Source organism: Bos javanicus, chromosome 19, assembly GCF_032452875.1.
Source record: "Bos javanicus breed banteng chromosome 19, ARS-OSU_banteng_1.0, whole genome shotgun sequence".
Classification (NCBI taxonomy): domain Eukaryota; kingdom Metazoa; phylum Chordata; class Mammalia; order Artiodactyla; family Bovidae; genus Bos; species Bos javanicus.
Window position 1 is genome coordinate 30,850,222 of NC_083886.1, and position 27,037 is coordinate 30,877,258.

General features: G+C 40.8%; 1 protein-coding gene and 1 long non-coding RNA gene across 2 annotated transcripts in view; one reads left to right on the forward strand and one right to left on the reverse strand.

The window, feature by feature from the left end:
- Window positions 1-6,868: 6,868 nt before the first annotated feature.
- The window catches only part of LOC133232086 (myosin-8), a 28,257-nt gene continuing 8,088 nt past the window's right edge, over window positions 6,869-27,037 (reverse strand). The window contains exons 13-38 of the mRNA XM_061391064.1: window positions 26,620-26,790; window positions 25,444-25,753; window positions 25,271-25,338; window positions 23,612-23,699; window positions 23,408-23,525; window positions 22,934-23,057; window positions 22,700-22,836; window positions 20,706-20,961; window positions 18,809-19,051; window positions 18,542-18,718; window positions 18,319-18,464; window positions 18,145-18,235; window positions 17,395-17,784; window positions 16,056-16,182; window positions 15,373-15,491; window positions 15,052-15,248; window positions 13,735-13,918; window positions 13,483-13,648; window positions 13,272-13,396; window positions 11,796-12,104; window positions 10,955-11,158; window positions 9,665-9,790; window positions 9,407-9,577; window positions 9,084-9,188; window positions 8,468-8,563; window positions 6,869-7,146 (exon numbers count right to left, since the gene is read on the reverse strand). Coding sequence (XP_061247048.1) covers window positions 6,997-7,146; window positions 8,468-8,563; window positions 9,084-9,188; window positions 9,407-9,577; window positions 9,665-9,790; window positions 10,955-11,158; window positions 11,796-12,104; window positions 13,272-13,396; window positions 13,483-13,648; window positions 13,735-13,918; window positions 15,052-15,248; window positions 15,373-15,491; window positions 16,056-16,182; window positions 17,395-17,784; window positions 18,145-18,235; window positions 18,319-18,464; window positions 18,542-18,718; window positions 18,809-19,051; window positions 20,706-20,961; window positions 22,700-22,836; window positions 22,934-23,057; window positions 23,408-23,525; window positions 23,612-23,699; window positions 25,271-25,338; window positions 25,444-25,753; window positions 26,620-26,790 — 4,398 coding nt within the window. The 3' untranslated portion in view covers window positions 6,869-6,996. The remainder of the gene's footprint in view (window positions 7,147-8,467; window positions 8,564-9,083; window positions 9,189-9,406; window positions 9,578-9,664; window positions 9,791-10,954; window positions 11,159-11,795; window positions 12,105-13,271; window positions 13,397-13,482; window positions 13,649-13,734; window positions 13,919-15,051; window positions 15,249-15,372; window positions 15,492-16,055; window positions 16,183-17,394; window positions 17,785-18,144; window positions 18,236-18,318; window positions 18,465-18,541; window positions 18,719-18,808; window positions 19,052-20,705; window positions 20,962-22,699; window positions 22,837-22,933; window positions 23,058-23,407; window positions 23,526-23,611; window positions 23,700-25,270; window positions 25,339-25,443; window positions 25,754-26,619; window positions 26,791-27,037) is intronic.
- Window positions 9,499-27,037, forward strand: part of LOC133232092 (uncharacterized) — a 50,653-nt gene continuing 33,114 nt past the window's right edge. Inside the window, exon 1 of the long non-coding RNA XR_009731301.1 lies at window positions 9,499-9,584. This is a non-coding gene — a long non-coding RNA (uncharacterized LOC133232092). The remainder of the gene's footprint in view (window positions 9,585-27,037) is intronic.

Below are 27,037 nucleotides of genomic sequence, written 5' to 3' on the forward strand. Positions count from 1 at the left end.
TGTTGTGTTTGCGAGTATGTGAGAGAGGAAGGCCTTCATCATTCTCTCTGAGATTCCAGAGAGTAACTGTGTGTGGAAAGAGGAGGGTGTGAAACCAGACATGGGGAGGGAATTCAAATGCCCGGATCTTGGTGACTGGGCCTGAAGGAAATTTTTGAAAATTTTCAAGTCATCAAATTGCATTTGAAGCTTTTCAGTGCATTTATAGGCATGTTATTACATTGCTTATACATATACCTAGGATAAGCTAAATCCATTTTGGGGTATTAAATATTGTGGGTATCAATTGAATTACTTTGCTGAATATGCTAGAAAAAAAAATTGAGTCTGTTTCTCAGAAGGTACCACCTTTCCCATCCATACTCTTAATGATATTTTTTATAATTTGAGCGCTCCCACTGTGTTGTGCCTCAGTTTCCCTGAGCGAGAGCCATAAGCTATAGATTTTGTGAGGAGCTGAGAAAGTAGCCTGACCTCTTGTGAAGGTCAGGCTACTGTAATTTAAGAAAAGTCACGTTTGGGGTGTGTTCCCCAAGGGGGATATTTTTCTTCTTCATCAGCGAAGAGGTTTTCTTTTTCTCTCTGTGGGCTCCGGAAGCAGCATCTTGGTGGGGCTTGGAGCCAGGAGGGAGGAATCAGGCTGGTAAATTCCACCGTTAAGTAAGGTTCTTTCCATCTGCCCACAGCTGATTCTTCTGCTTCCTACTTAGGAAAATGTGACCCACTTAAGTCCGCAGTGAAGGTGCCTGGGGACACTGGTGTGTGTAACATGCACCCAAACCTCTGTCACAGCCAGGAGGTAGAATTTAAGTTTGCTCACTGACAGCTGCTGTGTTAGCCCTGGAATGTTAATCCTTAGCGAGAGTGTGGATGAAAGGCAGCAGCTTTTAGCAGTTGTGTTAATGGTCTCATCCATCAAATGACCCACTCCTCTTCACCGTTCTCTTGTCAGTTATACCCATGTCTTTGATGAGAAGTGGATATGAAGACATCTTAAGAAGCAAGTTCCTTTTATTTATTGTATTTTATTAAAAGAACTTTTAAAACAATTTCAAAACTAAGGTACACATTGTAGAAAGGTGGAAAAATATAATCAAACATACTGAAAGAAAAATTTAAATCACTACTAGATTTTAACATAGAGGTAATCTCTACCTAAATTGGGTGTAAGTCCTTTTATACGTTTTCCCCCTATGTTTGTAAACACATAAACATTTTTTTAATTAAAAAAACGTGTTTTTAAACAAATACACAGTTGGGATATCAGCCTGTAAGCATGGTTTTGTGTTATGCCTTTACAGCTTATTAGATTATGGAAATTCTTATATTAACTCTTGTTCTACGTCATAGTATTCTAATAAACTTGTGCACATGTGTTTATCTATATCTTTATGAAATTCATATAATAGACTTCCTGAGCAAAGGCTATGGATGTTTTCAGGTTTGCTATAGTGCGGTGCCTGTCATTACTGTCTCCACCATAATGATATTGCATAAAAAACCAAAAAGTATTCACTAATGATTGTCCCAAGTCCAAGCTCATATTACTTGCCATATGACAGGCCCATAAATTGAGAGACAGTTGGGGCAATGAATAGTGACTTTATTCAGAAAGTTAGCAAACTGAGAAGGTGGTGGACTAGAACCGCCAAGAACAATCTTACCTGAGTTAGAATTCAGGCTTCTTTTATACTAAAAGGGAAGGGAGTGTGGTTGGTTTGTGCAAACTTCTTGGTGTTGGACTCCTTTGTTCTTGCAGCTGTCCATGTAGGTCAGGTCATGATGTTCCTGTGAACCTCCGAAAGATAAATGTTATTCTCTGTTTTGCAACTTTTTATCTCTATACAAATGGAAAAATGTTATACCCTTAAAGGTCAGAGCCTTAGGAGTGGGCTATCTTATATATTTCAAGCTACAGGAAACATTCTTATCTTGTAGCAAAAGCTATAGAACACAAAATGTTAAAGTAAAAGAAACATTTAATATAGAGTCAGATTTCTTATTCCTTATTGTGGTATGTGATCATGCTGATCATCAGGTGTTGGAAACATACAACAGTCAATGCAGCATGATTGCAAAATAAAATGACAAATACTGCAAAACTTACAGAATTTCCTGAAGTTGATGAAAGTGGTATTAGAAATCTGCCGAATTTTGCAAAACAATTCCAGTGTGTTGCAGCAGCATTGAACTAGTTAATGATTAAAGGGTGCCCTATCATACAAGATTGTGGGAACTATGTCCCTTTCCTCCCAACTCCAGCACTGATTTATTCTTTGTTCTAAGAGTTAGCAGAGATGCAGTTACAGTGTAAATCCTGTGAGGTACAAGAGCAAATAAATTTATTTCAATACTTCTGACTTGATTTTTATTATTTATTTTTTGTTTCACTGGGTCTCCATTGCTTTGCTTGGCCTTCTCACCACGATGGCTTCTCTTGTTGCAGAGGCTCTAGGCTTGTGGGCTTCAGCAGTTGTGGCGTACAGGCTTAGTTGCTCCGAGGCATGCGTGATCTTCCCAGACCATAGACGGAGCCCAAGTTCCCTGCATTGGCAGGCAGATTCTTATCTTTTGGGCCACCAGTGAAGTCTTGTCTTGATTTTAAGATAAAACCCCAATTAGACTTTTTCCTCACTGTGTAATTTTGGACTTAGTTTTAATTTAGATTCACTTTAAGTGATTTCTGAGGCACGTGATTGTCCATGTAGAAAATCCCAAGGAACTTCCTTCCCCCCAAACTCAGAACTATGAAGTGAGTTCAGTAGGGTTTCCAGATAATAAGATACACACACAAATGTAAGTTTTATTTCTTTAAGCTAGCAATAAGCATGTGAGCCCTCAAATTGAAAGTACAATACCATTTACAATTGCTTAAAAACAAAAAGAAAGTAAAAGAAAAATTTAGATGTAAATCTAACAAAACATGTACAGGACTTGTGTACTGGAAACTATAAACCAAGAAAGAAAGAAATCAAAGAATAGATAAATGGAAAAACATAACTTATTCATGAATTGGCAGAATCAACATAGTAAATAAGTCAGTTTTCCCCAAACTGGTAAATACATGCGATTCCTATCCAAAATTTTAACTCTGGCTTTAGACATGCAGTGTCCTAATTATTATTTTTGCAAAGCACTGTAGTTGCGGTATTTCCCCAATGAAATTTCCTTCTTTTGCTCCCCTCCACCCCTACCACACATGTTATGGGAGTTTAGTTCCCTGACTAGGGATTAAACCGGAGCCCTCGGCAGTGAGAGAGTAGAGTTCTAACCACTGAATTTCCAGGGAATTCCCCCACAGTGAAAAATTTTAAACACCTTATGGGTATATAATTGATACAGAGTGAAGTAAGCCAGAAAGAAAAACACCAATACAGTATACTAATGCATATATATGGAATTTAGAAAGATGGTAACAATAACCCTGTATACGAGACAGCAAAAGAGACACTGATGTATAGAACAGTCTTTTGGACTCTATGGGAGAGGGAGAGGGTGGGATGATTTGGGAGAATGGCATTGAAATATGTATAATATCATATATGAAACGAGTCACCAGTCCAGGTTCGATGCACGATACTGGATGCTTGGGGCTGGTGCACTGGGACGACCCAGAGGGATGGTATGGGGAGGGAGGAGGGAGGAGGGTTCAGGATGGGGAACACATGTATACCTGTGGCAGATTCATTTTGATATATGGCAAAACCAATACAATATTGTAAAGTTAAATAAAATAAAATAATAAATAAATAAAAATTAAAAAACAATAAAATACTTTTCTATTTTCATTGAGAAAAAAAATAATAAAGAGTCTTGACATATGTGTACGCTGTGACACCATCATCTGAATCAAGATGATGGACGTGTGCCTTATCCTCCAAAGTTTTCTCCTGGGCCTTTGCAATATGTCCTACTGCCCTTCTGTACCTCCCATAAATCCCACCTCCCTATCCCTATCTCTGTATTGGTCAGCTTTCAACCACTATAGTTTCATTTTTAGCTTCTAGAATTTTGTATGAATGGAGTAATGGAGTCTACACTTTGTGGTCTGACTACTTTCACTCAGCAGAATTATTTTGAAATCTATCCATTTGTGTGTGGGGTGTGTTTGTTAATAGTTTATTTTAATCTTCCCTGGTAGCTCAGTGGTAAAGAACCCCACCTGTTCTTTAGAACAGGAAGGAAATGGCAACCCACTTCGGTATTCTTGCCTAGGAAATCCCATGGAGAGAAGAGCCTAGTGTGCTACAGTCCATGGGGTCACAGAGTCAGACATAACTTAGCTACTAAACAACAAGTATTACATTATATGAATTTACCATGATCTGTTTGCCTGTTCACCTGTTGATGCTCATTTGGATTGTTTTCAGTTTGGGGCTGTTACAGATAAATATGCTGTGAATATTTGTGTTCAAGTTTTTGTGTGGACATAGGTTTTCATTTCTCTTGAGTAAATACATCAAAGTGGAATGATGGGAACAAATGGATAGTTAACTTCTTAAGAGACTGGCAAACTGTTTTCCAAAGTGATTGTGCTGTTTTACATGATCACTAGCAGGTGTGAGAAGTCCAGTTCCTCTACCTCTCGGTTAACACTTGGATTTTCAGCCATTGTAATAGGTGTGTCAGTGATATCTCATTATGTTTTAATTATTATTCTCCTGATGACTGATGATGTTGGGCATTTTTCATATGCCCGTTTGCTCTCTGTATATTTTCTTTGGTGAAATGTTTGTCTTATATTGGTTCTTTAAAAATTGGGTGATTTCTTTTTAGTGAAGATAGATTTCTTTATATATTCTGGACACAAGTCGTTTATCAGGAATATGATTTTCAGATACTTTTTCTCAGTTGGTGGCTTTCTTTTCATTCTCCTTAATAGAGATTTTCAAGGTGCACAAACTTTGATGAAATCCAGAATATCATTTTTTTGCTTTCATGGCTGTGTTTCTGTGTTGGCATCTAAGAAATCTTTGTGTAAACCAAGGTCACAAAGATTTACTCTTATGTTTACTTTTCAAAGTTTTTATGATTCTACTTTTGGTTCCTTCTTTGATCCAAAGTTTTATTTAGGAGAGTATTTAAAATTTTTTCTGGTTTTAAATTGTTGTATTAACTTTAGATGTTTATGAAACTGTGGCCTGTTCATTTTATACTGTAAAGGTGTGGGCTGATAGGGTTGGGAGGCAGGGGATAGTGGATGGTAGAAGATGGAGAAGGACAGGCATGCATAGGTACAGTTTTTGTCTAGATTGCATTTTTGTTTTATTTCCTCCTTGTTTTCTAGAGACCAAACACCTCATGTTTATCCTGGACTAAATCTTTCTTGTCTTCAGTTCAGTCACTCAGTCATGTCTGAATTTTTGCAACCCAATCTTTGCAGCACGCCAGGCCTTCCTGTCCATCACCAACTCCTGGAGCTTACTCAAACTCATGTCCACCGAGTTGGTGATGCCATCCAACCATCTCATCCTCTGTCGTCCCCTTCTCCTCCTGCCTTCAATCTTTCCCAGCATCAGGGTCTTTTCCAAAGAGTCAGTTCTTCACATCAGGAGGCCAAAGTATTGGAGTTTCTGATTTATTTCCAATGAATATTCAGGACTGATTTCCTTTAGGATTGACTGGTTGGATCTCCTTGCAGTCCAAGGTACTCTCAAGAGTCTTCTCCAAAACCACAGTTCAAAAGCATCAATTCTTTGGCACTCGGCTTTCTTTATATAGTCTAACTCTCACATCCATACATGACTACCGGAAAAACCATAGCTTTGATTAGATGGACCTTTGTTGGCAAAGTAATGAATATTCTTCCTTTATTCAGAAGTTCTCGTTCTCTCTGACCCATTCATCTATCCGATCTGTCAGAAAATCCTATGTACACTACACAGTACATCTAGAATCATGTGCTTCGCATCATCTCCTGGTGCTATCTTTCTAGTCTGAGCCACTGTCATTTTTTAATATTTTATTTTGCAGTAGGCTCCTAACTAGTCTCCCCAGTTTCTACCTCTGCCCCCTTCAGTCTACTCTCAACACAGCAGTCAGAGTGATTCTTTCAAAGGCATGTTAATATCACTCTGCTCAAAACTCTCCCAAAATTTCCCATCTCTGAGTAAAGACACACGTCCTCAGGGGGCCCTCAGGCCCTGCATTTTCTCTGGGCTCCCAGGTTTCCTCTCTTATGCAGTACCTGTCTTGCTGATTCTCCTCTAGGCCTGCTGGCCACCTTCCTGTCCCTGGAACCTGCCAAACTGCCTCTGCTTCAGACCTTTGCATATTCTTTTGTTCCTCTGCCTGGAATACTCTTGCTTCCCTTAGGTCTCTGCTCAAATGTGTTCTTATTAAAGATGCCTTCCTCAACTCCTCTTTACAAAACACTAACTGCTTCCTTCTTATTATTATTTTTATTTCTCATCAGCACTTATCTGACACATTACACAGCTTCCTATTTGTTCATTGCCTTTCTTTACTTATAGAATATAAGCTCCTAGAAGGTGAGAACTATGCTTTGTTCATGGCAGTTACCAAGAACTGAGAGCAGGGCCCTGTACACAGTAGCTGTATGGAGTGGGTGCACGAATGGGTCCTGTCTGAAGGAGTAACCTCAGGGAGTGTTTTACATAGAAATGTGTAACAATCTTGAGAGATTTAATAGAATCAAGTCCAGCAAAAGATAATTGTGTGTGTGTGTGTGTGTGTGTGTGTGTGTGTGTGTGGTGGAGGTGGAGATGGGAAAGGGGATGCTGGGTGGTGAGAAAGGTACAAACACTGAATGTTCCGGAAAGGCATATATACTGTTTAAAAGATAACAGCTAGGTGAGAACTGTGTTTGAGAATAAGGAATTCTGGAAATAAAAAAATGACACTCTGGTTCAATTTATCAGTTCACTATGGTTTTTATTTATTCAACAATAAGAGAAAAAAATCACAAAGCAAGTGACCCAAAATAGCACATTTTGTGCATTTCTTCAGGCCCTTGGCAGCACCAGGCAGGTGTGTTCACTCTGCACTGACTTTTGTGTGAATCTCCCGGCTTTTCACCCGCAGCTTGTTGACCTGGGACTCGGCAATGTCAGCCCGTTCCTCGGCCTCCTCCAGCTCGTGCTGGAGCTTGCGGAGTTTGGCGAGATTAGTGTTGGATTGCTCCTCCTAAGAATAAAGTTGTGAGAATTAGACTTCGTGGTTCTTATTGCACTTGTTACGAAACAGGATTATTTCCTCAACTCAGATACTTCTTTCTTATGGTCTGTTTGTCATATTTGACTTCAAATCCAGACCGAACTTGTAGCTTCAATTACTTTTTTGACTCTAAAGAATGAAAGAAGGAACAGTTTTGAAATGGAAGAGACAGGCTCATTATGCCCAACCCATGTATATGTGAAATCAGTTTACCATGTATGGGTTGTGTGGAAAGGAGGAAGAGACCATCTATGGTCACAGAGATTAGAAAGTAAATGTAAGATCAAATTATTAACTTTGGGAAAATTCCACTTAATTTTTTTTTTTTTTTTTTTGCCATATGTTTTGACTCTGGTATACAGAGATGGGAGAAAAATTGGGCTAGGAAGAAAGTAATGCCCTCCGTTGGCTGGACTTCTTTCTGTTCTGTCGCTCCCTTTTGTGTGTGCTTTTCTTATCTCCTACCGACTACGTTGTGTCTGGAAGAACGGGGAACAACCAGGAAAGGTGAAGCTGGAGAGACTTCCAACACAGCCCAATTTGCTATAGCAAGTGTGCAGGGATAAGCCTCTGCTGATGACACTGGTTAGTGAGTGAAGGAGTCAGTTGGGGTAAAAGATTTCTATTTGGCTTTTGGGAATACTTGATTCTTCCCATTTCTAGAGGGACAGGAATATTTATCTTGGTGTTAGATTTTCTACTGGAGATTCTTTGCAGCTATCAAGTAAGGTGGGTTATTTGGAATTTTCTTTTTTCCCCCCAACCCCTACAAATTGCTTAATAATAAAAATATCTCCTCTTGAAATCTTATTCCATAATTAGAATTTGGGAGTAAATTCAAATTTATATCATTTCTTAAGAATGATATATTCTTACTTGTCTCTTTTTTGTCATAAATCCTGGGTTTTATTTGTTTTTAATTAATTTATTTTAATTGGAGGCTAATTACAATATTGTGGTTTTTGCCATACATTCACATGAATCAGACATGGGTATAGATGTGTTCCCCATCCTGAACCCCCCTCCCACCGCCCTCCCCATCCTATCCCTCAGGGTCATCCCAGTGCACCAGCCCTGAGCACCCTGTCTCAAGCATCGAACCTGGACTGGCGATCTATTCCATATATGATTATATACATGTTTCAGTGCTATTCTCTCAAATCATCCCACCCTTGCCTTCTCCCACAGAGTCCAAAAGTCTGTTCTTTACATCTGTGTCTCTTTCTAATTAACACATTCTCTTAATACCACAGAAGTTTTATTCTTCTCTTAAGGGCTTAAAGATACTTACAGCCTCCTCAGCTTGTCTCTTGTATGACTTCACCTTCGCTTGTAATTTATCTACCAGGTCCTGCAACCTGAGTACATTCTTTCGATCTTCCTCAGTCTGGAAGTTAAAAAAAAAAAAAAAAGGTCTGCATTCAATCCAATAAAATAAACCTAATATAGGTGGTGACATAAATCACTTTGATATGATGGCAGGTGGGCCTGGGGTAAATGTGGTCGACCCTGAGGCTTCCTTCATAGTATTAACAGTAGCCACTCTTGATAAGTATACCATGTGCAGGAACTATGTTAGAGAGTTATACAGTTCTTTAATCCCTACCTCCCTGCTCTGGTGAGTAGAATTTACAGGTGATTAGTGTTAGGTAACCTATCAGAGTTTAAAAAGTAAGAGAGGCCAATACCAGTTGACCTGGCCTTGAAACCTATATTCTTTCTTCACTTACGCTATTTTTAAAGGTATTCCTGATTTTTGTGGCTTAGGAGAGTGCCCGTGATAGGTGATTGTGTTATTTGCCCCTTACATATATCAAGCTAATGTGTAGCTATTTTTGAGTATCACACAGTCCGTAGGTTTTCTTTGGGCAGGAAGTCTGGATATTCTAGAAAGCTATTCCCCTTACCTGGTAGGTAAGTTCCTTTACTCTTCTCTCATGTTTCCGTAAGCCTTTAATAGCCTCAGCATTACGCTTCTGCTCACTTTCAACCTCTCCTTCAAGTTCACGTACCTACAATCAAGAAAGATAATTATATAGTCAGTCTTGGGGGATATTAATTGACTCATGACCTACTGATGATACTGGGTGGATGTCCTCAGCCCCAGGGTAAGGATGGGAATCAATATACAAGAAGAGAGAAGGGTCGGGGGCGAGGGGGGGGTGGTGGGGTGGTGGTGGTGGTGGTGGTGACTTTTTCCCTTCCCAGATTCAGAGATTGAGAGACCCACCCTGGCCTCCAGCTTCTGGATCTGCTTCTTTCCGCCCTTCAGGGCCAGCTGCTCAGCCTCGTCCAGGCGGTGCTGCAGGTCCTTCACTGTCTGCTCCAGGTTCTTCTTCATCCGCTCCAGGTGGGCGCTGGTGTCCTGCTCCTTCTTCAGCTCCTCAGCCATCATGGCCGCCTAATTAGTAAATAAAACAATACCGTAATCCCGGTAATAGCAGGTAACACACACACAGTATCATTAAACAAATGCTCATTTGCTCACATCAGTGATTGCCTTCTTGGCCTTCTCTTCTGCATTGCGTGATTCTTGAATTACTTCTTCCACTTCACTCTGGAGTTGTGAAACATCATTTTCCAGTTTCTTCTTTGTGTTGATCAGGCTGGTGTTCTGTTAAAAGTAGTGGAAATTTATAAGACTAGTAGTTTGAACACTTGGGATTTTATTGATGTCTTACTTGTTGACTCAAACAGGGGACCTAATAGCAAGATTTCACTAAACTAAATGTTTGTTCCATGCAAAAGGTTAATCATTTGCAAGGTTTGTCGCGTCCCCCTGATTGCCCATTTGATTTGTGTGTGAGGATGTGTGAGGTTCAAAAATGCCTATATTAATTAATTGCTCTTTCAATTATATGTCAAACAGACATCACTAGTATTCTATCCTTGAAACGTTCGAAAAGAATTGCTTCTTTTTGTGAGAGCCTGGCACTGAGAGTTCTTCTATTAGAAGGAATCTATTTTCTGTTAACTTGAATGTTTTGCTCCCTTTGGGAGTATTGAATAGTAATTCAGAAGAGTACTTCTGAAAACATTTTCTTAAAATTTTGCCCTGTGGTTCTCTAAGGGAAGCAGTACCACCTCAGTGGGTATTTAGAAACTTTTAGGGGTGGATATTTTTGGTTGTCAAAATGACTAGGGTATTTAATGCCTTGGCAGGTCAGTGATGCTGAATGTTGTGCAAGGCAAAGGGACTGTAAGCACTGTAGTGGCTGAATGCTGACATGCTTCTGATGAGAAATATTAAATGGAGCATTTTCAGATTGTGTAGTCAGTGGATAATCTTTATTTAAGCTTATTCCACATCATGGTTTTGAAAATAATCTAAAGACTCAAGCCCTAATTTTAAATAAAAAAAAAAGTAATACCCCTGTCCCTTTTTTGGTAGAAAATCTAAAAAAGAAACACAGACACCAAAAAATCACCTATAATCTCATCACTTCAAGATAATTGCAATTAATATTTTAAAGCATCTCCTCCATCCTTCTAAATATACACATATTTATAAAAATGGAGTGGGGCTTCCCTGGTGGCTCAGTGGTGAAGAATCCACAGGCCAAAGCAGGAGATGCGGGTTCGATCCCTGGGTTGGGAAGATCCTCTGGAGAAGAAAATGGCTACCCACTCCAGTATTCTTGCCTGGAGAATCCCATGGACAGAGGAACCTAGTGGGCTACAGAGTCCATGGGGTCACAAAGAGCTGGACATGATTTAGCGACTAAACGGAAGCAGCAGCATCACAGTCTACAGTATTTGTTTGATATGAGGGTGTCACCTGGGTGTGCAGGAGCTGGACGCGCTCACTGGCATCCAGGAGCTCCTGCTCTGCGATCTTCCTGCTCCTCTCCGTCTGCTCCAGGGTGGCCCGAAGCTCCTCGATCTCAGCCTGCAGCAGGTTGGCTCTGCGCTCCACGATCGCCAGCTGCTCCTTCAGGTCCTCCTGGCCACGGAGAGCATCATCCAGGTGGAGCTGGGTATCCTGTTAGGTTAATAAAAAGGCCTTAGACACTCTAAAGAAGGTGTGAACATCCTAGGAGATGAACTGGAAGAATGGGCTGGTACCAGGCACAGGAAATGACAGGCCTGTCATTTGAATGAGCATGAAAATGGCGATGTTACCAGCTAGGGATTCTTGTTGTGTTTTATGCCATCAACTGGTTATTTTTCACGTGCTAGGATCATTTATGGCGCACTTTCTATATGCTCTACCCATCACTTGACATCTCTTTTCTCACTTGATCCTCAAAAGTAACCCTACGAGGTGGTAGTTTCATTCTTATTTTGTGGAAGAAATAGAAGTTCTGAAAGGTTAAATAATAACTTGCCTAAAATCAGGCAGTTAGTAAGTGACAAAACTAAGACTCAACCCCAGGCCTATTGGTGCCAAACTCTTCTAATTTCTCTCATATCATATCTCTGGGCTTCTGGGTTTTTTTCCTTTTTACATAATATTTCTTTAAAAATATATTCTATGTGTACTTAATTTAGCTCCCTCATACTATGAATTGCTATAATTTGTTAAAGGGAAAAAAATGGATGGTTTAACAAGCTGTTGTGATGAATGGGAGACAGGTTACATCCCTCACTCATCTGGGCTGTACAGTGGACCCATCTACCTTCAGGATCCCTTGGGTGTTCCTGTAGTTCCTCAAGCTCTCTGCAGCCAAGCGATTGGCATGGTTCAGCTGGATTTCCATCTCATTGAGATCTCCCTCCATCTTCTTCTTGACTCTCAGGGCATCATTCCTGCTCCTGATCTCAGCATCCAGTGTGCTTTGCATGGTCTCCACAACTCTAATGTGGTTCCTCTTCAGCTGTTCGATTTCCTCATCTTTTTCAGCAATTTTCCTGTCCACTTCAGACTTGACCTGGTTCAACTCCAGCTGGATACGCAGGATCTTTCCCTCTTCATGTTCAAGAGATGCCTTAACAAAACAATGATCAATTAATAATGGAAAATGACTGGAGGATATTCCCTTGTGAGCCAAACCCTTACTAATATCAGTTTGTCTAATTTTACAAAGTACAATACAACAGCTAGGCAATGGCACCCCACTCCAGTACTCTTGCCTGGAAAATCCCATGGACAGAGGAGCCTGGTAGGCTGCAGTCCATGGGGTCGCTAAGAGTTGGACACGACTGAGCGACTTCACTTTCACTTTTCACTTTCATGCATTGGAGGAGGAAATGGCAACCCACTCCAGTGTTCTTGCCTGGAGAATCTCAGGGACGATGGGGCCTGGTGGGCTGCCATCTATGGGGTCGCACAGAGTCAGACACGACTGAAGCGACTTAGCAGCAGCAGCAGCAGCAGGACTCTGCTAGGTAAATCATCCTTCTGTTTATTTAGTCGTGGATTTTAGAGGAAAGCTCTGTAATAAGGGTGCTTTGTAAAGTATAAAGTGCTATACTAATTCCTATTGTAGAAATTCTCAGTTTTAAAACATATATATATATATATATATATATATATATATATATTTCTGATTACAAAATAGATGTTCACTGCATCATGTGGGCATAATTTATAAAAACAGAGAAAACCTTCCTATCGTGCCTCCACTCAGAGGCATAATTTTAATGTGGTGCATTTTCTTCTAGTTTTTTTCCCTGTATATATACATATTTCAGTTCAGTTCAGTTGCTCAGTCATGTCCGACTCTTTGTGACTCCATGAACCACAGCACGCCAGGCCTCCCTCTCCATCACCAACTCCCGGAGTCCACCCAACCCATGTCCATTTACACATGATAAAATTGTATATGCAGATATATGTCTTGCTTTAAAAATTATCCTCTACCATAAATATTTCCCTGTATTAATTACATTTAAATGGCTGTAGAAAATTTCATCATTGCATCACTTTATTTTTAGATTGGATAGCTTATGTTGAAACTTTGCCTCCATTTAGAACAGTCTTAGGGGATAGATTCTTAGAAATGGAACCGATAGGTCATAGCATTCCATTTTTAAGACTTTTGATGACTGTCATCAAATTGCCCTTCATCAAGGTTATATGAGTTCAAATTTTCACCAGCTCTGTAATAATGGATCCCTTTCATAGTACCATTGCCCAACGTCATAATATATACCTCTGCTTCCTCTAAAGCAGCCTGAATTTCACATTTCTCTTGTTCCACTTGCTTCTTTATTTTTTCCAGTTCATGGATCTGCTTCCCTCCCTCAGCAATCTGCTCAGTGAGGTCAGAAATCTCCTCTGTGGGTGAACAGAAGGGAGAAGAGGTCAGAAATGGAGAGGTCCTGCCAAGGCCATATAGGATAGAGAATTTCAAGTGCACTCACGCTGCAAGTTCTTGTTTTCTCTCTTTAGGGTTTCAAGTTGGTCCAGGGACTCCTCATAGGCATTCTTGACTTTAAACAGCTCAGTGCTGAGAGAGCGGGACTCCTTCTGGGAGGCCTCAAGCTCAGCCTGAGTTTCCTCATACTTCTGTTTCCATTCTGATAGGACCTGAAAAGCAGTCAATTGTCAGCTGATGGAGAAAGGGAGACTAAGTATTAATAAAACGTGGGTGGAGTTTATATAGGCTGAGCCACCTTGTCAAAGTTCCTCTGCTTCTTATCGAGAGCCGCGCAGGCAGCATTGGACCTCTCCACGTCGAGCATGAGGTCCTCAACCTCATTCTGGAGCCTCTGCTTGGTCTTCTCAAGGGAGGCGCATTTGGCGTTCACCGCTTCTACGTGTTCCTCAGCATCCTGCAGACGCTGGGCCAGCTTCTTCCTGAGAAGTAAGCCAGGCAATTAAGGGGAAAGGTCAGGAACAGGGGTAAGTGCTAAGCTCTCAGCCCCCTTTCACAATCCTAATTCTGAACTATGAAATAGACGTCAAGTAGCACAGCTTTCAAAACTGTGGTAGCCAGAACTGCTTTCTAGATGGATAAACTATGAAAAGGTCTAAAGTGGTGAATGTTTGAACGCAAGTTTTTTGTTTTTGAATTCTTAGAGGCTATTGTTGGAGCTGATGTTGTATGTATCTTACTGCATATGGTTTGGGGACTTGCAGGCTTCTGATTGAGTATGGTAGGGAGAATGATTAGCAAGGGTAATTCTATTGATTAATGTATATCTCACCTCATTCCAAAAAGGATTTGAGACTAACTGTTGGGCACAGATATACTGGGCATATTCTTTTGCTTTCTCAGACTTTCCATTTTATTTTATATACTTTTTTTTCCTAGAAAAATAGCCAGTTTCTTTTAATCATGTATATTTGGAGAGTCTCACCAGGAAAAGAAAGGAATAAATCAGGACAATTCATGCAGTCTAAGCAAAGGCGGGGTTCTTCCCCCCACCCCACTTCTGAATTGTCTACATTCTTGCTTTATTCCCAACTGTGTGCCAAATATACAAGCCTAACATATGCAAAAACCCTTACCCCTGATGCTCTAGAAGATTTACTGAAGGTCTCCTTTAGTCTGTACACAGACTAAGGCTTTACTTTATTCAGACTGACCCTGGACATTATGCACAGTTTGGGTGGCCCCCATTATGAGTTTTAAGAGATCTGTCTTTGTGCCTCAGTACTTAAGAAGGTGGTCTCTGGCATCAGAATGTCTGATTCTAATCCCAGCTGTACTATTTATTAATCATATGCTCTTGTGTTAGTTGGTTAACTCTCACAGTCTCAATTTCCTCATCTGTAAAATAGGGATACAAATAACAATGTGATGTAATATTGCTATGAAAGCATTTAAATGTTAATATGTAATATATATTAGTATTGGAGACATGGTATACACTCAGTAAATGTTAGCCTGTGCTATTGTTATGTTATTATCCTCATCACAGATCTTTCTGGGAGTTGCTCAGCTAGGAAACCTGTCATTTTCCTCTTCCAGAGTTCAGAGTACACACTTGGCCTCCTCCAGCTCCTCCGTGCGCTGGATGGCGTCCGTCTCATACTTGGTCCTCCACTGGGCCACCTCGCTGTTGGCCTTGGACAGCGCCCTCTGCAGCTCGGCCTTGCCCTCTTGCTCCTCCTCGTACTGTTCGCGCAGCAGGTCACAGTCGTGCCGGGAGGACTGCAGGGCGTGGGCCAGGGCGTTCTTGGCCTGCGGAAGTATGAGTTCACTGACTTGAAATCATTTCTTCAGTGATATTTAACTTATACACTTAAAGTAGAATCTAACTGAACATGTTTAGATTTGATTAGTCAAGATCTTTGGTGAAACTTACTTTAGTTTCTTCCTCTAGCTGACGTTTCAGTTCCTCAATCTGCTGAGTAGATGCTTGCTTGGTCCTTGAAAGCTGAGAGACCAAAGCATCTTTCTCATCCAGTTGTCGGGAATATTCACCTAAGAATTATAGAAGTAAAGGAATTTGCTAGTGGCATAAAAAAATAAGCCTAAAGGTTTGTATATATATTATACATAAAATTGACAGATATATACTTCAAATATTGTTATAGAATTGGCTGCTGCTGCTGCTGCTGCTGAGTCACTTCAGTCGTGTCTGATTCTGTGTGACCCCTGAGACAGCAGCCCACCAGGCTCCCCCGTCCCTGGGATTCTCCAGGCAAGAGTACTGGAGTGGGTTGCCATTTCCTTCTCCAATGCATGAAAGTGAGAAGTGAAAGTGAAGTTGCTCAGTCATGTCCGACTCTGAGCGACCCCATGGACTGCAGCCCACCAGGCTCCTCCGTCCAAGGCTAGTAGAGATTAACAAGCAGCATTGCTATCGGAGAGTAACAAATAAACTAGAACTGCTGATTATTTCTTGCTTTTTTTTTTCCTGACCTTGTCAGCAAATTTTGGTAGTTTGTTTACCCCCCTGTAATATGAGAGTATTGCTATTAACTCAGAATCCCCCAAATTGCTTTTTTCTAGGACGTAGTTGTGGGACTGTGGGGAAATCTCTACCGGCTTCCGTCTGCAGACGCGCTCTCTGAGCTGTCAGGTCGTTGATCAGCCGCTGCTGCTCCTCCTCTTTTGTCTTAAGTTCACTCACTTGATCTTCTAGAGTGCGGCACATCTTTTCAAGGTTTCCCTACAGGACACGTAGCCATGAAAGATGAGATACTGAATGCAGTAAAAAATAAAATTAATACTTGATTCTTAAAATATTTTTAGAGTGAAGTTATGTTGGCATAAAGCTATGTCGAGTGTGACTAGAAACTTATGGCCAACTCTATGGAACATGTTAGGTTTCAAGCATGATGGGTGCATGATGTCCCTAAAGTGGTCATTGTTGGAGCTTATTCACTTATCCCAGTGGTACTTGATGCTGACACTTAAAGAAGGTTGTGAAACAATCTTAATTATTTGTTGCTTTAGTTGCTCAGTTGTGTCTGACTCTTTTATGACCCCATAGACTGTAGCCTGCCAGGCTCCTCTGTCTATTGGATTTTCCAGGCAAGAATACTGGAGTGGATTGCCATTTCCTTCTCCAGGAGATCTTCCTGATCCAGGGATTGAACCCGTATCTCTTGCATTGGCAGGAGGATTCTTTACCACTGAGCCACCAGGGCAGCATATCCAGCATTTTACAAAACGAAATAGAATGGAATGTATCAGAATAGAAAATTTTAGATCAGTGCCGTAAACAATGTTTAATGCCAGATAACAGTGAGGGTTCTTACAGATTATCATTAATAATTACCTGATGGGGCTGGGTTATATTGACAACTTAGGCCAATCAGTTTCTCCCTCTGGAGTTGAATGTGAAACCAATTGCATGTAACTCACATGACTAGGAAAACCAGAGCATTCTTGAGAGGGAAGGTGCTGGGAATGCATGTTCAGTACAAGAGGAAAACACATTTTCAAGTTCCTATTGTAGGTCTGGCACAATGCTCGATACTTTGCTTGAACTATTTTTTTGGTGTTTTGTGGTTGCACCGAATGTGACTTGTGGGATTTTAGTTCCCTGACCAGAGACTGAACTCAGGCCCTCGGCAGTGAGAGCGCAAAGTCCTAACCACTGGAGCACCAGGGAATTCCCAGCGTGTACCATTTTATCAGTAATCCCATCCTTCATGGAACCCACTATGAGCACTATTAATCTCAGCTAAAATTGTTGGCTGGATGGCATCACTGACTTGACGGATGTGAGTCTGAGTGAACTCTGGGAGTTGGTGATGGACAGGGAGGCCTGGCATGCTTCGATTCATGGGGTCGCAAAGAGTCGGACACGACTGAGTGACTGAACTGAACTGAAAGATAGTTTTGGGAAAATAAAAACAAAGGGAGTATCAGGTACCTTGGCTTTGGCAACGGTCTCTGCGTTACTGCTGAGGTCATCGATCTCCATCTTCATTTCGCTCTTCTCCTTCTCCAGCTTCTGCTTGACCCTCTGCAGGTTGTCAATCTGCTCCCCCAGCTCAGCCACACTGTCCGCGTGCTTCTTGCGAAGAGCGGCCGCCGTGGCCTCGTGCTGCAGGGTAGCCTCCTCCAGGTCCCTGCGCATCTTCTGGAACTCGGCCTCCCGCTTCTTGTTCATCTCAATCTGGGCGGAAGTGGCCCCGCCTGCTTCTTCCAGCCGCTCGCTGATCTCCTCCAGTTCCCGGGAGAGGTCTGAGCGCAGCTTCTCTGCTTTGGCGCGGGAGGCCCGCTCAGCCTCGATCTCCTCCTCCAGCTCCTCGATGCGGGCCTGGCGGTGACATAGCACGTTAACGTGATCTCATCTCAATGTCAGGTTTTTGGGGTGAAGAAACAAACGGAGGTGAGATGCTGCTGCTAAGTCACTTTAGTCGTATCTCACTCTGTGCGACCCCATAGATGGCAGCCCACCAGGCTCCCCCGTCCCTGGGATTCTCCAGGCAAGAACACTGGAGTGGGTTGCCATTTCCTTCTCCAATGCATGAAAGTGAAAGTGAAGTCGCTCAGTCGTATCCCACTCTTAACGACCCCATGGACTGCAGCCTACCAGGCTCCTCCATCCATGGGATTTTCCAGGCAAGAGTACTGGAGTGGGGTGCCATTGCCTTCTCCAGGAGGTGAGATGACTCACCTGCAATTCTTTGATCTTCTTCTGTAGTTGAATTTCTACTGCCTGCTCATCTTCAATTTTGCTTAGCAGATTGCTGATTTCAAATTCTTTCCTTTAGACAGAAGAACAAGACATATTAGTACTCCTACGAATTGAAATATGGTGTCATATAGAATTTTTTTCGGGAGTTCCTACTTTTTAAGTTTCTCGTCAAGTTGCTGTTTGTCGTTTTCTATATCTACCATGGATTCTTGGGCCAATTTCAGGTCACCCTCCAGTTTCCTCTTGGCTCTTTCTAGATCCATTCGAAGTTTCTTTTCTTGTTCCAGAGACCCTTCAAGCTAATGCAAAAGTAAATTTCATTAAAAATTAAAGGAAATTTAAAAAACTTCCAAATGGATATTAAAAACACACTTACATCATCCACTTGCTGCTCTAGCTTGGCTTTAGCTTTGTTCAGGGTGTTGACTTTGTCCTCTTCTGCCTGCAGGTCATCCAGGGTCTGCTGATGGGCCTCCTGGAGAGCCTTCTTCTCCTTGGTCAGCTTAGCTATGACTTCGTCCAGGCCGGCCATCTCTTCTGTGAGGTTTTTAACCTAGAAGAGTTAAAAGAGAAGTGACCTCTGCAGTGGAGCAGCTTAGATGGACGGAAGTCTCTGCATGGTAAAGGGCAGTATGATTCATACCTTGTTCTCTGTGGCATGTTTCTCCTTCTCAACCTTGGCCAGTGTCAGCTCAAGGTCATCTATGTCTTTCTTTAGTTCTGCACATTCGTCTTCCAGTTTCCTCTTCTTGGCCGTCAGCTCAGCATTCATCTCTTCCTCATCTTCAGCTCTCTCAGTCACCTCCTTGATCTTAGCCTCCAGCTGGATTTTGTTCTTAATCAGTTGCTCACACCTTTCCTCTGCATCAGCCAAGGCATCAGCTTCCTGAAGGGAGATTCGTGAAACTAATTAGAGAATTTGTTACTTATTTTGAACTTGTTCTTTGCATGAAATAGAAGTGTTTACTGAATGCTAATGAATTTTTCAGTATGAGTATAAGTTAATTGAACATTATTCCGTTGTTTGGAGAAATGTAACTAATTAGATCCGGGACTATAGATTTAGAAACAAATTAGTCTGAAAAATGGCTGAATTGAAGCAATTGACTGTTTTAAAAAGTAGTGTATAGAAGAGTGGGAGGACCAAAGCCTGAGTTCTTGTCTCAAATTTGCCTTATTCCTCTTATACTCAGTTATCTTATGTAATTAAGAGGGTTGGAATAGATGATTGTTAAGAGCATTTCAGCTATAATATTCAAAGATTTTGACTTAGTCACATTGGTTCATTTTGGCTTTGGTCATTCTCTAGTTACTAGGTTGAATTTAAAAAAGAAAAAGAACATATTTTTTATACTATGAATATATTTCCACGAAACATTTTTATACACTCAAAACCTCCCTGATAGGCCATAACAGTTCTATAATTGTCCAAGGTTTCCTTTTCCATTTTAAGAATTAGTCTCAAAAGGAATTTTAGAGTATGTCAGAACTTGTAATTTTGAGAAACTATATAACTCAATAAGGTTTTTATAAATGACTAAAGGACTCATAAAAATCAGTTCAGCCACTGACTTATTAGATTACTCTGATCTGGGGAATTTCTTTAACTTCTCAGTGTTTGTTTATATCTTAAGTTTTTAAAATGCTTGAATGAATGATAATGGGGACTTTTCAGGGTTCCTTTGCTTTCAAGTGATACGCTTAGTACATATTTACTCACTGACTAACGATAATACCTATGAAGAGAGGTTAAAATGAAGAGGCTGTGATACTGTGCTTTAAGGAAAATGTAACTCATATAAGTTAATTTATCAATAGGAAAAGTTGAAAATAGCTTAAAAATTTTAAGAAAGCTATCCTTTTTATGGATTTCTTCATGACATTGTTGGGCTTGCTTGACTTGGACTAAGGAAATGGGAGATTGTAATTGGCCAGAATGTTGATGCCAAGCCTGTCCCACTTTGATTTCAGCTTCTTCTTGAATCAATAAACAGAGGAGAGACCTTAAGAACTCGGGATCTGTATCAAAGGAAGAATCACAGGGTTCGCTAGCTCTGCCTTTTACCCTGGTAGTTCAGTTCAAATAACTGCAAGTCAATTTGTTGGGCTAAATCCTGGGGGTTGGGAAAAAGAGATCCAGAGAGAAATAAGAATGACTGTCTTTTTTGAGTTTAAATGCAGTCTTATACATGTGTATTCAGAAAATAGGGCTCCACTTTTCAGGCTGGGCTGAAGCATTAAAGCAGTCATTTTCTCAGAAAAATGACTGAGATTTGAGGGCTTGCCTTTAAATTGCTTCCTTCATGGCTGTTAAATTTGTGACATTGTTAAATAAATTCTTCAATTTCCCATTTGCAATTTGGAAGTAGTTCTTGCCTTCTTCATAGGAATGTTGAAAGTTAAGTGAAATACTGAAAAAAGCAATTGGAAATATTCTTTTTCAAGAAAAGGCCATTTGTAAATCCAAGGTGTTTGTGAAGTCAAGAAAATGGTGCAATTGAAGTCAATGACATGGTGCATTCAGCACAGAGGGTACTCACAGATTGAACCTGGAGCTGTAGGTCATTTTTCTCTTTCAAGAGAGTCACCATTTTTTCCTCCAGTTCCTTCCTTTTGGCCTCTGATTTGGCCAGTTCATCCTTGGTTTTCTGAAACTCTTCCTTCATTGTGGCCATCTCCTTCTCTGTCTCCGCACTCTTGAGGAGGGGCTTGATCTTGAAAAAAAGTTTCATCCAAGGCCAGTGCTTGACGTTCATGAAGGCTCGTACGTTATACTGGATGCAGAAAAGGGCTTCTCTGAAATGACAGGAAAGGATCAGTGTAGGTTGATCCATTAGAGACAACGTTGTTGTTGTTATTTTTTTTTAAACATATAAACTCCCCTTTTAATGACCGCCCCACATATAAATGATATGCCAGATTCTGTATATTTTATATGCAGGCCACATAAACACACATTCCCACCCACTCCCCCTTAGAGTGGTCCTCAGTATGACCTGTTGGCTAATGTGCACTGCTCATACTTAACAATTCTGTGTTCCCAAGACCCTGTCACACTAGCAAAGAAGCTGACTTTAGAGGAGGGATACTTTGTATATATGAGCAACATGCACCATTTTAAGAACATCTGAGAAATCACAGTGTTAGTGATTTGGGAGTGGGTATGGCAGTTGTAAGCGGATCATGCAGCTTAGCTGTGGGCACACTGATGAGAACCGTGAAAGGGCATGGCTTGCTTTTTGAATTGCTCCACCTTGGAAGGACTGATGCTGGAGCTGAAACTCCAATACTTTGGCCACCTGATGCGAAGAGCTGACTCATTTGAAAAGACCCTGATGCTGGGAAAGATTGAGGGCAGGAGGAGAAGGGGTCAACAGAGGATGAGATGGTTGGATGGCATCACCAACTTAATGGACATGGGTTTGGGTGGACTCTGGGAGTTGGTGATGGACAGGGAGGCCTGGCATGCTGCAGTTCATGGGGTCGCAAAGAGTCGGACACGACTGAGTGACTGAACTGAACCTACGTTGAGGTTGTGATTTATCATGTATTCCTTGAAGCCTCTCCTCTTATTTAATTACCCCTGAATTATCTGCTCTGTGAACTTCTTTTGTTAGCTTCTTCAAATGATATACTGGCTTTTCTCAAATCCTTTCAAATGCCTCATTCTTACCCGCTCAACTAGATTGTTGTCTACAGAGCATTTAGCTTGTATTGAGCTCCAAAATTTGTTTTATTTAAATAACATTTTAAAAATAGTAATAAAAGATATCCCTTCTGCACACTGTAGCAGTAAACTGGCAAAGTTTTACTGCCTTTGAACAGTGTGTTTGCTTCTTCAAGCTTATTAAAATGGAAATTCTATTTCTACAGGTCCAATTTATGAGAACCATAACCAAGAAGGCATACACCATAATGTTGACACATGGAAAGACTTGGAAAAACTTATAATGCAGAAATAAATAAGTGTGCATGAGCAGACTGAATGCAAAACGTGTGTGTAAGGACAGGGAATGCAGTCGTGCTAGGTCAGTGGAGCTGGATGAGGTTAATTAGGGGAAGAGGAAATGGAAGTTGTGAGCTGGTGAGTGAATAAATTAGGCCAAGAGGAGAGGGCTTGAGCAAACATAAGAATATAAGAGATAAGCAAACTGTTTAGGCTGGCTGGAAAAGACAAGGCATTTGGAGATGACAGATGAGGTGGGGAATAGAGAGGGCCTTGGCAGACACAGAGGCAACTTGGATTTGACAGGGGAGACCATGGGGAACTGCAACTGAATATGGCATGATGAGAACAGTGCTTGCTGCAGCTGTGTGTGAGAGGAATAGAAGGGAGACAATGAGGGAGGAGAGAGTTTTGATGAGAGTCCAAATGTGAGGGCTTGGGCAAAGTCTGATGTGTTGTAGGAGTGGGTTCTGAACTGGGTGAGAAGCGCATATGAACTGAAAAATGGAAGAGTTAATGAGTGAGCAAGACTGATGTAGTGGAGTCCCGGAGGGACCCCATCGTCCTGATACTCTGTATAGTTGTTACCTCCTTTGCAGCATTTTCTGGTATTCTACCCTCATTAGGAATCCCCTACAGACAGCTTGAGTTCTTGTTATAATCTGGGCCAACTTTTCATCTCTCATTTCTTCCAGAAGACCCAGCAGGCCAGCTTTGAAGAAAACCTGGAGAGAGGGAAAGTCACAAATGATCCACAGACTACAGGAGAGACAGACACGGCAGACGGTGCTTGGATCAGCTGTAAGTAAATAGTGGCTGTACCTTCGTGTGTCCAAACTTGTACTGGGTGTGATCAATATCGATGGAGGCAAGAAGTTTCTCAGAAGCCTTCTTGCTGTCAATGAACTGTCCATCTGGAATAGCACTTGCATTTAAAACTTTGTATCTGTTTCATTGAAGAAAGAATGAATGGTTAGGAAGATGTGAACATATATGAAAATCAAATGACACCAAAAAGAAACATCAGTAAAAAGAAAGAAAGCAAAATAGAAAACCCAATTGTCCATATTGGTGAATCCAATATTTTTCCACGAGCTAATGCATGCTTCCCTCCTATTTGTAAGAAATGCCACCTCCTCTAGCCTGTATTCTGTTCTACCACCACAAGACTATATTATTTGACTTACTTCATAATACCCACTAAACAGGGTACATAGAACACAATGAACAGAGGACAACAGTAAAAATGATTAAACAAGCACAGCATTTAGTGAAATACAACAAGGAGTGACTGGCCTTTGTTTGAAGTCCCCATAGAGGATTCTGCTGGGGAAGCCCTTCCTGCAGATGCGGATGCCCTCCAGCACCCCGTTACACCTCAGCTGGTGCAGGACCAGCTCATGCTCCATGGCCCCTAGAAAGAGATCAGAGTGCATACTGCTGGGCAGTTCAACTGTCGCACTTGTGCCTGTTTGATTATTTCGTGCTCTTAGATCTTACCGGGAGTTTTGGTTTCATTGGGAATGATACAGCGTACGAAGTGGGGGTGTGTGCTCCTCAGATTGGTCATCAATTTATTTAAATTTTCCTAGAAAACCAGGGAGAAGGGACTTGATGAGAAAGTTCTATTTCAGGTTGCTTTTTTTGGCAATTATATGAAATGAACCTAGGCACTCTCTTAACTATTAAGTCTATGAGGCTTCAGTTGCTCTGTGTTTTAAGGGTCTCAAGAGTTGTAGCCTGCCAAATAACTGAAAGGCCAGAGTGCTACGGAGAAATATAGCTCTCTGTGGTATTCATTTATGACACCTAGGATCTGTCCTGTAAACAAACTGCCAATTCAAGTGGCATTGAGGCACATGAAGTGTTCTTGAGCAAGAATCAGAAAATAAAAGACTACCGTCTTGCTTTGCCACTAACGAGCTGCTTGAAATCCCTTTTGTCTCTCTGGGTCTCATCTGAAAATGGTTGAGATCACCTCTAAGGTCTCTCTTGCCTCTCTCAGTGCTAATAATTCTCACAGTACTAGTTTACAGTGGTGACCTATGTCAGTCACTGTCCCAGTGCTTGATTCCTTTCTTGAGTTTATTATTCCCTGGGACCTGTAACCTTTTGGGTTTTTTGAAGAGTCTAAAATCACGAGACTATATGACCTTCTGTAGGTGGATCTCGGATACCTGAGGATGATTCACAGTCTGAAGCATATGGGGCAGTTATTCCAGAAACAGAATAACTGATTATGATAGACAGTGGTGATTTACTCAACTGTAGAAAACCAGCATGTAGATATTTTTCAGTATTCTTAGGTATATTCTTTGAGAAGTCAGAATTGCTTTATTTTTTACATCTCAGTTAACTATTAGGATATAAAATAAGTAATGTGAGTCTCTAATCCTGAAAATATGTGTAAGAGTGTGTTTGGGGAGATAGTGCAAATTGGTAGTGAGAAAAGAACAGGGCCATTTTCTTGTTTAGGTTATATGTTATATCTACGTTTTAGTTTTAAAAGGAATGAGACTTAGCTATAGAAGTTCATAGAAATCCTGACAAAGCAGCCATTAGATCAGATGCTCCATATGTCCCCTTTTATAAGAACCAGTTTTTAAGCCATCCAAGAGAATCACATTATTTGTAGTAATGTTATTATTACTGTTATTTAATTCTTTACAGGTATTTTTCTATCTTAATCATCCATTTAAATCACGAGATTTGGCTTTAGGTAATTTTCAGCTATCACAAAAAATTAAATCTACCTCAAAAGACAAAGATGCATTTTGGTGGAAAGATGTCCTAAAGGATGTGTCTCAGGCTTATTCTCAAAGAGGGACTCAGGAATGTTCTCAAAGGGCAATATTAGTGGAATAAAGATACGGCTTTCCGCAGGGAGACCTTTGAAGTTCAGCTGTGCTTCCTCAAAAATCAGCCTTATTATAGAACCAGAAAACTCCTAAAGGCATTTTTGGAATTCCTGAATACATGAGATGAGCATAATAAGGAGTAGTGGGTAAAACATTCGGCCCTACAGAAGTACCCTGAACAAGAGGAAATATTTGAAATAATTCCTATTAACATTCCATTCCCTCCTAATTTATTCTAAATCCTATAATTTTAATAAGTCATAGAGACCATATGGATTTTTGAATTAAATTTGTACTTTACCCTGAAAAGGGCTGACACAGTCTGGAAAGAAGAGCCCTTCTTCTTAGCACCTTTCTTTGCACCACTGTCTAAGATAAAAAGAAAACCCATTAATGAATGTATCCCAGAGGCTGGAATGGCATGTAAACTTTCTGTGGGGATAGGTTAATTTAAATCAGGGGCACAGAAAGTACCAGCTTCAGCACTAGCATATGTGGAAAAGAGACTGGCCAGAGTCTTCATGGAGGACTTCTGGTACAGCCCAACCACTGTGTCGTTCAGGGGGTCCTTGTTCTTGTCCAGCCAGCCGGCAATGTTGTAGTCCACGGTGCCCGCGTAGTGAATCAGGGAGAAGTGGGCCTCGGCTCTGCCCTTGACCACCTTGGGCTTCTGGAAGTTGGCAGACTTGCCCAGGTGCTGGTCATACAGCTTGTTCTTGAAGGAGGTATCTGTGGCCTTGGGGAACATGCACTCCTCTTCCAGGATGGAGAAGATGCCCAGTGGCTGAATTCAGAAAAGCAGACGTTGGTGTCAGTCTACCTTGTCTCAAAAGGTATAGTGGCTGTCATTTGATTGAATTATGAGCACTCCTAATTAAATATACTTAAAAAGTAAACCAGGATCAAGCTTATAGTCCTTTTGTTATCACTAGAATGACTTTCCATCATTCTTTCTCACATTCGATCCATAACATTATTTTTAAGTAAAAAAATAGCTAGATACAAACTCCAGATGTCAGCACAGCATGTGGAGGTGACATTAAAATGTCTGTATTTATCACATTAACTCACCTACTTGGTGAATTAATGTATTGTCCAAGTTTTATTTTTCTATGAAAAGAACTTAGTGACTTAGAATGATGTTTACTTTATATGCAATAGTATAAATGACCCAAACTTTATATAGGACATTTTGTGTACTTAATCTCCTTAAAGGTAGATTATGAACAAGCACAAGCAATTTGACTTCTTGACTTCCAAACAGATTATCTTTCATATAAGCTCTAGCTGTGTTACCTCTGCATTAATTTTGACTTAGAAAATAGTTATTTCTATTGCTGACGTCTTGGGTCACAATGGTGATTTAAAACAAATGAGGTAGTTTCTCTCGTGAAGTAGACCATCTCAGTAGAGGTGCTGCTTTCAAATTGGGTTTGAGTCAGTGTTAGAACAAAACTGCTCAGGACAAAATGAAACTAAACTCTCTGGTCCTTCTGTAAAAGCTGAAAAGAGGAAATAATTTCTAAAGTAATTCTCTAACTTGTTCTGATATCAGTCTATTTAAGATTACTGTAATACTTTCTGAAGTTGCTTAAGACACTTGGGAAAGTTATGCTTACAGTTCAGATTTACTTTAGAAGTCAAACAGACCTTCTCAATGAGCTCAATGCAGGCGGCCAGGTCCATCCCAAAGTCGATGAATTCCCACTCGATGCCTTCCTTCTTGTACTCCTCCTGCTCCAGCACGAACATGTGGTGGTTGAAAAACTGTTGCAGTTTCTCATTGGTGAAGTTGATGCACAGCTGTTCCAGGCTGTTGAACTGCACAAAAGCAAATTTCCAATGTTAAATGGATTTTTAAAGTGGTAGAATTCATTACTGAAAAATCTTTTATTGAAAATATGCGTAATTCAGTAATGAAATAAAATTATGAACTAATTATTGTTTATTCAGAAATCCCAGGAAAGAAAGGATCATTTTTGACATGAGCCCTTTTTGTGATTTCTGGGCATTGTTTAAAGCTGTCAGCCACACAGCAAGAGTTCTGGTAGAATCGACCTCCTTCCCC